At 34.4% G+C, this 15,617-nt stretch overlaps 1 protein-coding gene across 1 annotated transcript; it reads left to right on the top strand.

The window, feature by feature from the left end:
* The first annotated feature begins 2,048 nt into the window (after window positions 1–2,048).
* Window positions 2,049–15,066, top strand: LOC107710911 (alpha-N-acetylgalactosaminide alpha-2,6-sialyltransferase 5-like). The gene is made up of 5 exons (XM_016515782.1): window positions 2,049–2,174; window positions 3,048–3,224; window positions 12,515–12,924; window positions 14,495–14,602; window positions 14,717–15,066. Exons 1-5 carry the CDS (start codon window positions 2,160–2,162, stop codon window positions 14,937–14,939), a joined length of 933 nt encoding a protein of 310 aa, XP_016371268.1. The 5' UTR covers window positions 2,049–2,159; the 3' UTR covers window positions 14,940–15,066.
* The last annotated feature ends 551 nt before the right edge of the window (window positions 15,067–15,617 follow it).

Raw genomic sequence — 15,617 nt, 5'->3', positions numbered from 1 at the left:
TTCTTTATGCACCAAGAGCTTGTAACACTTCAAAGAGAAAATAAAAATTGAAATCGCATCATATGACCCCTTTAAACACAAATATATTAATGAGAAAGAGAATTGTAAATATAATTCTGTAACATAAATATTAGTCCAGGTATCAATAATCATGTGCACAGATGTCTAATTAGTAATTCTTTGGAATATATATATATATTTTTAACAAAAATAATGCACACAGCAAGACATCCATCATGAATCAGTGTCTTACTCTCACACAATCAAAGGGTTGAGAGCAGTTGTAAATCTAAAAAGTGAAGGTGATATTTGAAAAATGTATGGGCAATATATGAAATATAGTGTTGCGTGAAAGGAAAAAATGTATATTTCAATTTCCTCGCAGTTCCAGACGAAATTACAGCTTCCAGCAAATCTCTGCTCCCGTGAGAATCTCTGCCACATTGCGTGCCGTTTTTAGAAGAGAAGATGGTATCTTGTACATCCAGGCCGTATGTTGGCGGTTTGGGATATAGGCTGTGCTTTTTTTGCTGAAGTCAGTTCACATTACCAGACTTTCATTCTAAGACACCTGCGTCACCCCTCATAAACCATGAAAATAATGGTGTCAGTGACCTCTATGGCATCAAATGAAGATCCATTTAGATGTATGTGGAATATCATAGTGGCAATGTGATGGGCTGAGAACTGACTTTTAGATTATCAAAATAAATTATTCTGTTTTGGCATTTGGCATGGTAGGCTTTTATAAATCATAAGCATTGTTTAATATGTCAGTCACTGTGCCCCATAATAATAAAAAACTGATGGATTATAATGGTTTCTTAAGTGACATCGAAGGGAACTGAATGTGAGTTTGATATTACAACCCAGAATTTCCCATCAATTAATGCACTGTAATAAATTGCTGAGGCTGAGTTTAAAAGCACATGCATCAAAAACATACATCTCTGTGAGGTTTCTGTCTGCAGTATCAGTGAATACAGTTTATGAAAATGTCTGCCTGTGGTGTTTATTGAATGCTCCTATTGATCTTCATAGAACCAAAGGTTTTAGTGTAACAGTTTGCGATGCCTATACTCGATTGAATTACATTCAATGTCCTGTCCAAATTTTTAAAAAGTAAGTATATTATTTTATTAATTTATATAATTATATTTTCTGAAAAAATATCTGAACTTAATGCTGTATGTTGCTTTATGATTTATGAGTCATACTAAAAATCATTCATGATGTGTCAGCCAGATTCAGACAGAAATATCAAATGACTACTTATGAAATGATCAGATATCATCTGCTGCATACTGCCAATCATTAACATATATCATATATCAAGCCATCTCATTAATAGCCTACAACATAATGGAGAACTGAATTACAGTAAGATCATCACATCACTACAAATCATTCCATTCTCTAGAAAACAGTATTTTATTTCTTGCACCAAAGACATTTAAAAAAATGTTTTATCCTCTTTTATAAGGCCTGAGGGAATAAAATGAAAGTAGCCAATATGATTGCAAATCCAAAAAGAAATTAATTTAAATCAACCCCTTACAAAAAATGTACTAGCCTAAAACGATCGTTGCAGTTATCAAGAAGATCATAATTTGATATTGTTTTACATGGGTAACAATCATTGTGGTCCAGCTGTCAAAATCAAATTTGTATCACTGTAGGCTAAATATACAAAAGAGGAAAATGCCATTAGCTCAGTTTAGGAAGTGAAGCCTACAGCACTACAGTCCCTTCAGCTCACACACCATCTATCAATCTCACATGCAGGACAGTTGTACTGCACCCACTCAAAATTCAACCCGCCCACTTGAATGAACGTTTCCTAGTAGCTAACATTTCGAGCTTAATAGCGACAGTCTTTGACTACCTAAAATGTTACAATATTTTTAAAAATGATTTTAAATGTTTGTAATGAATTGTAATGGATTGAGGCTCGGCGTTCTTTAAGACCACGCGCGCGCGCAGCCGCGTGTGAACGGAGGACTGTATTTCTGACAGAGTTCAGCTGAGCTTCAGTATATGAGGATGTGTGTGAGCAGAAGTGCTGGCTGGAAGATGTGAAGTGTGGATTTGTAAAGCTGCTGTCGGTGAGGCTGAAGAACACGCATGGACTAAACGGACAGAATTAAACACTTCACAATATGAAGACGCGAACGGTAGCGCAAACTCTCTCTGACATTATACAACTTTACAAACATGTACTATGGTACGTAGTTTCCGCCACGGTGTCATATTACTCCAGTTATTGTTGATAACGCAAAAACGTAATCAGTGATGAATATGACATTTTCTCCAGATTTTAAGAATCTTTCTGCCTTTTTGTTGTTATTTACTTTCTGATGTTTTGTCAAAGGCAAGTTGCACTAAGTATTAGCCTTATACTATTTTGGTGGAAACTGCGGTTGCCATGGTAAAATGTTGTAAGCATGATTTCAATGAATATACTACAGATGCCTGGATGATTAATATATCAAATAGAGGCACGACTATGTTGCCAAATTAATGTTTGGTGAGCACGTTTTTGTATTGCTATGTACACAAATGAAATTATATAATTCAATGCAATTTAATTTAAATATAAATATGTAAAATTTAAATGTAAACTCTTGTTTGGGATGTTTTATTTATTTTGTTTAATTTAATAATTTTCATGTTTTAATATGTAAAAAAAAAAAAAAGCCTTTTGTCACAGTGATGCTTAGATGGGTAATGAAATTATAAAACATTTTAACTTACTAAAAACTTGCAATCAAACTACTGTAAAATCACAATTTACCCTAACATGGAGGTTGTAAATTTCATGCAATTATTATTATTTTTTTAAACACACTAGCTGCTTATTCAGTTCATTGAACATTTCATTTTAAAGCTATGTATCAAATCTTTTTCATGTATATTGTGGTAAATTATTAACATCTCATTCATGCCACAAAATGAGCCTTTATTTGCCGATGCATCTGTCAGCAGAAGCATTGATGAAGGATAATCTGAGCATCCTCAATAATAATTTCTTGTTCCTTTTGTTTCAGCGTCATGGGATCATATTGATTGGCGTTGTAAGCGTGCTTACAAGCTTATTGTTCCTGTACAACAGCAGTTTTACTGACACACCAGAAGATCAGATGCAGTCAGATGGACATCAGATGGACATTCTACAACAGCAAACATCCCACTTAGAAGGTTACAGCAGCATCATTGATCATAAGGTGACTTGCTTTCATTAGGTGTGTAAAATGCAATCAAGCACTAAAATTATTAATATGGCACTTAGTTTACTAAACTAAATTTAGCAACTAACAGATGAAAACCTTAAAAAATATATTTCTTTGAAGCTTCTTTCATGGTTTTCAAATGTATTAATAAACATATTTAGTTTTGATGACTGACTAAACACATCAGTCTTATGAGATCTGTGAAATCGCATAATTGGCTTGTAAGTTATAATTAACGACTTTTGATTTAATTATTAAAATGTTAAAACCCTTTTTTTGTGAAAGTGGAATGCTCAGCACCTTAGTCTCATCTTTTCTATATCCCCAACCCAATCCTAGCTCCAAAATGTCTGTTTTTTTTTTTTTTGTAAATGTTTCACAGACATCTGGAGATCATAATAAATGTTTACATTAAAATCCATAATCTCACCTCTCAGACTGTATCTGACCAGTCTTGGGTCTCCTATACTTTACCTTTGCAAAAAACCTTAATTGTTTCCAGAATTCAAATTCAAATTATGCTCACTCATGCATAAGCCCATTAACTCGACTCGGATGGGTCAAGACAATTGGATAATTTTCCTTATATAACTTAAATATGAAGAATCCTTACATTTTTCATAATACAATTTTTATGCAGTTGCTTTTCTCCTTAGTCATCAAATAATATCCTCAGACAGATAAGCATTATTATATTGGCACTGGCATCACATGACATGCAGTGCACTATAATATTCAGAAGACTTGGCCATTTTTCTTTATTTCTGTCATCTTTTTCTGTCTCCTGTCTCTCTGCAGTTTTTCATGATAAATCAGGTGCAGGCCTTTAAAGCCTTTTAAATTACACCATCCAAGTGATGCTATAATTTCTTCCTTCACTCCTGATCAGATAAAGTGGCAAGCTGCAAGCAGGTGTTGTCAAGCTTTGGCCTAATCTTGAGGCATTGTAATCACCAGAACTGTCAAGGATGTAAATCTATCTGTCTCTCGGTTCTCTCCCTTTCTTCTCTTTCCCTCTTCACCTGTGCTCTATAATGTCACCAGGGATTTGGTTTAAATACTACAACTGTGCAGAAATGCTATTTACTCTGCATGGGTGTTAAAAATTCACATATAGTTATATGTATATAGAGTGCGTAATGAGAGATTACACAGTGATTACTTGCCTAAGTATATCAGGTAAACATGGATGATATATTTTGGTCATTAAAGGGCTAGTTCACCTGAAAATGAAAGCTCTGCATCATTTACTCACCCCCCACGTGCTTTCTTTCTTCTGTGGAAGATAAAAGGACATTTTTGATGAATGTTTTCACTGCTCTCCTCTATACAGTGAAAGTGGATGGGGACCAGAGTCTGTCAAGCTCTGAAAAAAAAGCTCCAGAAAGCATCATTATGCACTATATTCCAGGGCTTCTGAAGCCATACAATAGAATCGTGTCAGAAACAGAAGTACGTAGTGTAAAGCTCTACAGTCATGGTCACCATTCACTTTCATTGTCTGGAAAAGAGCAGCTTGGACATTCTGCTATAAATTACCCTTTTTGTTTCCTACAATAGAGAGGGACGATTGTGACATGAGGGTGAATAAATGATAGAACTTGTATTTTTGGGTGAACTATGCCTTTATTATGGGTATGATGAAATATAAAGCATCTAAATATAAAACATCTAAGAGAGCTGCGTTCTTGTTAGTGATTTAAAAAAAATATTTTTGACATCTTTAGATTTGAACCTGACAATACCTGTGCTCATCAAAGCAAGAAGTATTCTTCAAAGTCGGTCTCATTGTCATAAGGCATCTCTGTCATACTTCTCACTGACAGACACGGCTCTCAAGTCTACCAGTTCTCATTAGTCAAAAGAGTACTCCTATCCGAGCTAATAAGAGCTCCAGGATTCAGAGGCAGATTTTAATGGATACTCCGTGGAAGTAATTTTGTAACAGTCAGAAGCGGAAGATTTGCTCGTATTAGTGCAAATGAACAGCCAGTGTGGAAGATCGCTACATTGCCTACAATTCTTCATCAAAAATCACATGCATTTTCTAACCATCAGGGGAAGGAAATAGTTTTCCAATTTCACTTCACCCAAAACATTCAGAGGATCTGTCTGATGGGAAAAGCTCATTTTGAATGGTGTGATGCCTATGATCCAGTGTCGACCTACTTTGCAATGTAGTGTATGAATTAAGTCATCTTAAAATATGATTTTTTTTAATGAAATATTGGTGGATGTTGGATATTTATGAGCTTGTTTTGGATATTTAATTGGCATGCTCATATTACCTTTACCATCATATAACCCTCAATTGCATCTTTAAAAACTATAATAATTTAATATTGTTAAATGTAATCTTTAGCAAAACTCAAAATTAATATTTTTTCATGCTTGACATAATATTGTGTTGTTTCCAAAATTAAATTTCTATTACATTTATTATTTTTATATTATAAAATGATTACTTTTTAGATTGTATCTTTAATTTATATAGATAAAGTAGTGTATTTAATAGCGACCACCACCGATATTTTCATATTGCTGCATCATTCCTTGCTCATGAAATAATGATGCAAATTTTATGAAACACAATTTAACCTCCATCAGCTTCATACACTCAATCAAATGTTCAAAACTTCTGTACAGGGTGCATGTTTTTCCATAAAGGATAATGGCCTGAATCCATTTTTTCTCAGAAAGGTTCTCAAAAATAGAAAGGGGGATTGCTATTAGAGTAATGATGATCATATGTCCCACTGGAGAGAGCTTAAGAATGAGGATGTTAATGAGAGAATAATAAGTGTGGATGGTTATTTACTGGGCCTGATTTGCTTGCTCTCCACTGGGCTATTATCTCCATGGAAACAACCCTGTTTATCACTGCAGAAGAAATCTAATAGAGGCAGAGATACCTGCATAGGGAAAGGGCAGCTTCACTTGCATTATAAATGAATCATCTTACACAGTGGCAGGTCTGTTGGGCTACTGTGTTGTTTCAGCCCCATTTTGGCCCTTTTGTCTTGAAGTCATGTCTACAAATTAGTCATTTTAGCTCAACTATGAATTGGATTAAGCATTATTTTGCAAAAATAGTGCAATACAATGTTTTTAGAGAACATTTAGTGTGAGGATACACACCTTTCCTGCCCCATGTTTTACAGTTTGAAAATCAGGTGGATTGTTTGTATTGACTGACATATTGATAAAAAAGAGCAATTTTTGTGAATTGAATGCAATCTGGATTCACGTTGAACATGTTATGCTATACTTTAGTTTTTAAGACACTCTGTAGGCTCTAGGCAAATCTTTCCTCTTAAATGAGGGTTCAGAATGCTTTCCCTTAATGCTTTTCTTGTGAATTGGTTCAATGCCTTAGTGTTGATTATGCTGGAGAGATTCAATAATGGAGCTAAAAATAACAATAAAGGTAAAGGGAGTCTTTGTGGACCAGGCACTTTGATCTTTTCTGCCCTTTCAGTGTGTTTCCATGCATTCATTTGGCGGTAATCTCATTCACATTGTTAGATCATGTCTCCATGCCAGAAATATCAAATAATTTTATAATTTATAATTTTTATTTATTATACAATTATAATTCTGACTTTCGGACTTCTTCTGATTAACAAAAGAAAAAATGGCCTCTAACACTAGCTTGCTCTATTCTTTTTCTATTCTATCTGTTTTCTTTTTATTTATTATATGATTTAAAAAAAAAACTTGCTAAGTGTACTGCATTAAGCTAACTGAGACTTTGCTCTTTTGTTGATTTTGATTGCTTCCATTGTCCTCATTTGTAAGTCGCTTTGGATAAAAGCGTCTTCTAAATGTCTAAATGTAAATGTAAATATCAGATCCAGCCCCGGATGCCAGATCCTGTCAGAAAATACCCGTTTTGAACAACTAGTCACTAGTAGTCAGCAAAATTGTCTAATACCCAAACCCCATTAACAGCAAGTCTTGGTACCCAAAACCAGTGTTTTGTCTGGTACCTAAAACGGTATTAACAGTCTTCTATCAGCCAAGAAGTAGGGGTTGAACGACTTCTGATTTTTTGAAGTCGACTTTTATGTGATGAAAAGTCGAGTCGAAGTCGACTACTCGCTGATGACGTCATTGATGAACAAATAAGTCTGGAGCTGTGACAAACACCTTGTGCACAGCTATGGCATATGACAGCGCTGCCCACATGGCTGTTGCTCTTATAACAGCTCATTTTTATCAGTTATTTTTTGGGTCGTTATATTTCTCACAGATTTCTGCTCATTCTAAATCAGATACAGATAAAGTAGCACAGTAAAGATTACATTAATATGAATGCATTAGTGAGAGCGATTGCGTGTGTGAATTAATTCTACCTGGCAGCGTCTCTCTACTAGTAGTGAAGCAGTAGAATTTAGTTATTAAGAAATATATGCTAGAACTTCTCAGTTTCTAAGCTATTTTATTGAGAAATCACAGAACAGTGTTGACAATACATTTCCGCGCTGAATGAATATGTGCGCGTGATGTACGCGCTACTGTCTGTAGCCTATGTGTGTGCGTTACAGTGCAGCAGCGCATTAGATTAGAACGGCGATTAACATACCTGTACAATAAACTGTTTAAAACGTGCATTCTGCCGTTCAATTTCATCGGCGATTAACATACCTGTACAATAAACTGTTTAAAACGTGCATTCTGCCGTTCAATTTCGAGCATCCAGTAATATAATCACACATGTCTTGTGGAGCGCTTTCAGAGTATGCATTTATTTGTCATTTGAACTGTTTTGGAAACGGAGTGTAAATGTGGAAGTCCTTCAAAGATTTATTATCCTGTTGCGCCCTCTATAGCACCAGCGACTAGTCGACGTCGAGCTTAAAGCGGCATGGCAGAGTATTGAAGTCGATTAGTCGGTGCAACCCCTACCAAGAAGTTGACTGAGCAAAGCCAGTGAAGACACCATGATAGTGATGATGATAAAAAAGGAGCAGAGTTTATGGAATAGTCTTTGTTGAGTATATTTAAATGGTCAGACTTCGTCTGATGAACACCAATCCAACAAATGTTATTATACCACAAGTTATATCACTGGAAAATTACTGCTTCACAACAATATCCCATGATGTTAAAAACCTTGAAATTAAGCCCTTTAAACCACACATCATAAGACTAAACAAGAAAGGAAAAATAATATAAAATAATAATATAATATAAATGACTAATCAATGAACAATTTAATTAAATGAGTATATATGAATGGTTAAAATGATTAATATAAATGATTATATGATTAAATGGAATAATAAAATTTTTCTAATTATAAATGATTATGAATCAATGAATCAATCAATGGAGAATAAGTGAATATACAAGAAAGGAAGTAAAACACAACACAAATGTATGGTTGCTCTCTATGTATTTGAGGATTGTTAGATCCTTCATTCCCAAATGAATATCATATGATATTCATCATATGAAACCATTTGATTACATAGACTGATTAAACGGAAGCAAACTTCCATAATCATCATCACAAAAATACTTTGAAAAGTTCGGTGATCAGGCTGTACTCTTCCCTTCTACATGTTCAAAAGAACAGGTTTCTTCTATCATACCACGTATATTAACTGTTGTCGTACAACAGTTAACAGTAATCTGACAAAGAAAATCAACACTCTTATGGCAATGTACAAGAGCAAGATGATAAATTTTCCTGAAACAGTAACTAAAGCTTTGAAATTATTCCAGAGTGGCCCCAATATTGATCTAATCTATATGTCCCCATTTAGATATAAAAGAAATATGAGTTTGGCTACCTGTTAATGCAGAACTTAAGCTAAATTGTAGACTGCTCTCCAATGTTGTCTAAGATGTATGAATAACATTCAGTTGATAATTGGGACAATTGGAATTCCCAAAAAATCATTGTGAAAACATATTCTTATTTCATATTGTCTGTGCTTTTACCTCTTTATAACTTTATCACTTTTAACACCATTTGTCATCATAGCATCTCTTGTTGTCTCAGCATTAGGATTTTCTGTGCCCTATTTACTCAAGTTGTCTGGCAGGTTTATCAAATTGAAACAAGAATTGTAAATTAGAGTGCACCATTTAGTGGCAGTCAATTGGTACGCTGCCAAATTTACCCATGTTACTTAGAAATCAAACCAGATAGTGGTAGTAAATGTGCATACAAATCCATTATGTGGAGAATAAGGAAAAATTCCTTGAGGTTTGATCAAAATGACATCGCTATGACCTTCTATAGCCATGGATAAATCATTGAATCCACATCACATTATGTTTTGACAATATCAGATGATAATTAAAACCACCCAATGATTGGCCTGTTTTAATTGTATTTGACGATTAAAATACCCTTGTATGTATGTTAAAAACCAAAGCAAAAAACTAAAGTCTAATTCAGTTTCTTTTCAGTCATGTATCTTTGAAAATATCTCAAATTCAGTAGCAATATATAGCTTATCTTAGGACATTAATATAAAAAGTCTAATATCTCTTTTGTAGCTCAGAATGTGTCAGTAGTCTGCTCTGATAAACAATTTTTTTATCAGATAATTTATTATATTTATTATTATTAAAGATAAACAACGACCATAGAGACCATTTGGCTGGCGACTAAACTGTAGTCTGGTGTAAGCTAATCATTGTAGCCCCCCACCCCATATCTTCATCATGAGGTTGGCCCCGAGGTTCTTCCTCATGACTCCTTCCTACAGCATTTCCCCCAGGCTCATTCAAAATAAATGAGCTAATTCACAATGTATCCATCTGTTTTTTCATAATAATTCTACTCCTACATCTCCTACATCTGAATGCCGGGGTAGCTAATAAAACAACTGTCTACCTTGGCACAATGCAATGTCCGTCCTCTGCTCTGGAGGCGGTTTTCATGCATCCAAACTTGGAATTTTAAGTTATATTATCACATTAAAATTCACAAAACAGCCCTGAGGGTGCAGGTTTCCCCCAACTAAATAGAATAGAGTTGGCAAATTGTGTTTTTAACATCACACATCCATTAACTTCTTCCACTTTTCCTAAAAATCTCTTCGCCCATATTGATTAAACATGAACACATTTAAAACACCCGACACAAGTGTCCGACACAAACTGATCAGATAAAGAAGCAAGGTTCAGAGTCTATTATATATCTGATAATTTAGATCCGATTTAGACTTTTAGTCTGTTGTTACTTGCCTTGCATTCTCCATTGTCCACAAATGATGAACAGCGTAGAAAATCTAATTACAATTTAGAGTTCCAAATTGTCTAAATGTTATTTACAACTACGTTTTAATCTAATCAGTGTCACTAAAAACCATTGTTGTTCTAGAAATCTCTCAAATGACCAGTTTCTCATGTCATTGAACCTTTGTAAAATATCCTGATGAAATGCTCCCTTTCAAAGCCTTAGACAAGATGATAATTTCACACTGAGCTGAGAAACTTAGCCTTCTTACTTAGCCTTCTGTTTAATCTGACAAATATCTTTTAACCCCTTCAGATTTTCTGTTGTCACTAGGTTAGCTGAGATCACCTTTCTGCACTGTGTGTGATTGTATATTTAGCAACTATTCATCAAGTATTACTGCTGCTGCTTATTGATCTTAAAATGCTCTTTCAACTGTTCTATCAAAATTATGTCATCATTTAACTTCACTTCTGACTCCTCCATAACTATAGAAATGATATCATATCTGACCCGTTAGCTTTGCTACCCATGGTACTGAATTTCGATGAAATGTCAAACAGAACACACTCACACTGCCTTGCTGCAGTTTAGCCAGGGGAAGACGCCTGCCGGAATCGTCTTCATCCTCACTTGTTGGTCCGGAGTCAGTAGTAGCTCAGCGGTTTGGGACAATCCATCCTCTGGTCATACGAGAAACAATCACAACTCTGACTCTTATGAAGATAAAAACTCATTGTCATTCCATCCTGCCGACTACGACGAAATGTTACACCATGTGTCCATGCCAGAAAAATCTAATCCAGCCCCGGATGCCAGATCCTGTCAGAAAATATCTGTTTTGTATTAACAGTCTTCTATCAGCCGAGAAGTTGACTGACAGAGAAGAGCAGAAGCAGGAGATTTATTGATTTGATGATAAAAAAGAAGCAGAGTTTATTGAATAATCTTAGTTGTGTATGATTCAGTGCTCAGACTTCGTCTGACTAGTACAAATCCAACAAGTGTTATTATACCACAATCAATAGCAATGGAAATTTACTTCTTCTTAACATCCCGTGATGTTAAAAACCTTGAAATGGAGATATTTTCTTATCTCTTACTCACGAAGACAAATAGCCCTTCAAACCACACATCATAAGACTAAACAACAATGGAAAATATTATAATAAAAAATATACTATAATATAAAAATAATACTATAATATATGACTAATTATTGAATAAATCAATGAAATGAGTATAAAAATGGTTATAACATTAACATTGTCATATCCATCACCATGCTAAAATCTTCTGAGAGTTGTCATGATTAAAATGATTATATGATTAAATGGAATAATAAAATGATTAAATTATTATAAATGAATTAATGAATGAATGAATAAATGGAGAATAAATTTATATAAAAGAAAGGAAGTAAAACACAACACAAATGTGTGGTTGCTCTCTTTAAGAAACACAAAACAGCATTTAAGGGTCCTCAGATCCTTCAACATAGATCTAAATCATTCACCCACTATAGCTTTATCCTTTCGTCTTTTGTCCTCATAATTGTAGCCTGTTCATAATTGTAGCTTTCAGATTTCATACAAAATTAGTACATCTTTTCTATGATGGACATGTTTTTCATTTCTTACAAAATTAGTACATCTTTTCTATGATGGACATGTTTTTCATTTCTGAATAAGAGTCATTTTGATATTTAATGTGGGGTGTAGAGTCGACAATGGGTAGTTTAACTGTGTGGAAGTAAAAAGGAAAAAAAGGTTGAAAGTCTTGAAAAAAACTTTTATTATTATTTATTTGAAAAAATAGCAGTGAAGCAATTTTGTTTTAAAAATTGATTTTCTAAAAATTTAGAGTGAGTACAAAAACAACTTGACCCAGAACACACACACACACACACACACACATCAAATGCAAGGGAAGTATTTTAGTAAGTTCTAATTAAGTTATTAGAGTTATTAGATTATACTTTATTGGATCATTTCAGAAAACATTTCAAAAGTGTATGAAACCAACTTGAATAAATTATATGTTGAACATGAAATCTAAAACTTCTCATCATTGTCTCCATCCTCAGCCTCTTAGGATGCACTGCAAAAGCTGTGCCTTAGTGACTAGCTCTGGTCACATGACTGGAAGTGGTCGAGGTGGGGAGATTGACCGCAAGGAGTGCGTCATCCGTATGAATGATGCCCCAACACAAGGCTACCAGAGGGACGTGGGCCAGCGAACGAGTTTGCGTGTGGTCGCGCACTCCAGCATGCAACGTGTGCTACGAAACCGCCTTGAGTTACTCAACTCCAGCCAGAACACCTTCTTTATCTTCTGGGGGCCTGGAAACTACATGCGACAAGACGGTAAAGGCCTTGTCTACAACAACCTGCATCTGCTGAAGCAGATGATGCCTAAACTACAGGTGTACGTCATCTCGAGGTTAAAGATGCTGCATTTTGATGAGCTCTTTAAGAAGGAAACAGGGAAAGATAGGTGAGGATGGTAATGTTTCTTTGTGTCCTAATCGCATTCTAAAGTAATGTTTCTTACCTAATCGCATTATCTCTCTTGATTTGTACCACTTGCTGCAAGATACTGTAGAAACTATTTACAGTACTTTGTTTTATAAGAGGACTCCTGCAGATCCTTATTGTATTGAGGTCATACAGTAATAAAAAATTTTTTTTTTTTTAACATTTTTATGAAAAGGCAAATTTTGTTCCTTAAATGGAATACAAAAAAAAACGACTTGACCCAGAAAGTCTTTATATTTATGACTCAAAACCTATTTTTAGTAAAATTAGGAATTTGTAAAAATACCTTCAATAACAACATAACTATTTGCAAAACATTATTAGTTGTGTACACTCAGGTGTATTCAAGATGTATTTATTTTAGTAACTTTTAATTAACCACTTAAATTTTTTAGTTATTGATCATATCATATTATTCGATTTTGAATCACTTGCTGCAAGACACTGTAGAAACTATATACTTTATTTTATAAGATATTGCTGTGTAGAATTCCACTGTTGTATAATATTGAATAAGCTACAGTATTATTATTTGAAAGACCAAATCAGTAAATTAAAAAAAAAAGTTACCGGATCAATCAATAATTAAACTATAGAAACTATTTAAAAACTTTATTTTCTAAGACCTTACTATAGTATCATTGTATTTGTGAAACCAAACTAGCAAATTCAAAATGTATTTGATTCATTTGAATGAATGAACGAATGAATGAATGAATGAATGATAAACAAATTAATTAATAAATAAAATGTGATTATCTGTCTAGATTCTGTACCATTTGCTAAAAAACATTGTAGAAACTATATATTTAAATATATAAATTAAATATACGAAAATGTATATAAAATTATATACATCGATATATGAATATATAAATAAATCATTTATTATTTGCATTACTAGAAACTATTTAAAAACGATATACTTTATTTTATAAGACCTTACTATAGTATCATTGTATTTGTAAAACCAAACTAGCAAATTTAAAATGTAATTGATTTATTTGAATGAATGAATGAATGATAAACAAATTAATAAATAAATAAAATGTGATTATCTGTCTAGATTTGAAATGATATACTTTATTTAAATATAAAATGGGTTGTTAACTAATGTGCAGACCACCAGAGCCTGCTGGAGGCTTGGTATCACTGGCCCACAGGGCACACGGCTTGGCATCAATGCAGATTAAGGGTTAGGAGAGGATCAGTGCCAGCTGGAGACAGCTGCCAGCTGGGATGTACCCAATCAGACACAAACTGCTCAGGGCAAAATGCTCACATGTTCTTAAACTCTTGAGTTTTTTCTGTCTGTTTGTGGATCTTTTATCTCCTTTATCTCCTTATATCGCTCTTATCTCAATCCATCTCCCACTGTGAGTCATCTAAGACGTCCATTCAAACTAAAACATTGTAAACGCCAAATCTGGATCATGTGACACTGAAGTAATGGCTGCAGGGAACAGGGAACAGTGTCGTTTGATCATCACAGCTACATAGATGTGCTCTTTCTCTCTTGTGTTATTCAGAAAAAGGTCCAATTCATGGCTCAGCACGGGTTGGTTCACTATGGCGATCGCTGTGGAGATTTGTGACAGAATCGACGTCTATGGCATGATTCCTCCTGAGTTCTGCAAGTGAGACTTTCTTTTCCATATTCACCATAATGCTGTTGGATCACTGTTGTGTATACTGTGCTTTCATTCAAACCTTCTTGTATTTTGGTGGTTTATGACAACTGTTCTTCTCAGGTCGCCTAAACTCGAGCTGTCAGTGCCGTATCACTACTACGAGCCTGCGGGGCCAGATGAATGTAAAATGTATCTCTCCCATGAGCAGGGCCGGCACGGCAGCCACCATCGGTTCATCACTGAGAAACGTGTCTTTGCCAACTGGGCATTTATGTTCAACATACACTTCTATCAACCAGACTGGAGACCGGCACCTGTTACAAAAAACAGCACAGACTCCTGAGGTTCAAACACTGGGGTGTTTCTCGGACTCAGAACCTCTGTGTCCTTTTGAGGACAAAACATGAACATTTGAACTGGAACACATTATGAATGAAAATTTTCAAGGATGTTCTTTGTAGAGGATTGAAACGGCAAGGTCTAATTTTGCTGAACATTTTAATTGCATTAAAAAAAAATTCAAAGATTATGTTAAATGTGACAAGAGCAAACAGTTTATTATTCACATTACTTATTAATTGTAACAGTATGATCCTCATTGGTTCGTAATTCAGAAAACTGGGTTACTGTATAATTATATCACATTTTCTGTTTCCAGAAATTACTAGTTTGATATGTAGGCCATATTGCTCTTCGTGTGTAATTTCATTTAAATTATACATAGAGCCTCAATAATTTGTGCCACGTGGAGAGTGTCAAGCACATAATGTTACAAATTTCTTCTCTCAGTGGGATCCATTTGCAAATTGTGCTTTTTCCAAATGACATAGGGCCTCATTAGATTTGTCAGATTTAGTTTTTGTACATGTAAAAAAGATGCTTATCTCTTAATATAAAGCTGTGAATATAGCTTTATGCTAATACTGTAATGTTCTCAGTTGTTTCGCAGGTTTTTTTTCTCTTTTAACTAACTTTTTTTATTTTCCTTGTCATATTGCAACATATATTTCATGTTTTAAGC

This window comes from Sinocyclocheilus rhinocerous, unplaced genomic scaffold (genome assembly GCF_001515625.1).
Source record: "Sinocyclocheilus rhinocerous isolate Xijiao unplaced genomic scaffold, SAMN03320098_v1.1 scaffold327, whole genome shotgun sequence".
In the NCBI taxonomy this organism is placed as follows: Eukaryota; Metazoa; Chordata; class Actinopteri; order Cypriniformes; family Cyprinidae; genus Sinocyclocheilus; species Sinocyclocheilus rhinocerous.
This window is presented reverse-complemented; position numbering and strand designations above follow the sequence as displayed.

What these genes read in the sequence shown, in the direction of transcription:
- LOC107710911 (XM_016515782.1), top strand. An exon ending in AAGGAAACAGGGAAAGATAG is followed by an intron (nt 12,925 to 14,494) that starts GTGAGGATGGTA and finishes TGTGTTATTCAG; the next exon opens with AAAAAGGTCCAATTCATGGC. An exon ending in ATTCCTCCTGAGTTCTGCAA is followed by an intron (nt 14,603 to 14,716) that starts GTGAGACTTTCT and finishes TGTTCTTCTCAG; the next exon opens with GTCGCCTAAACTCGAGCTGT.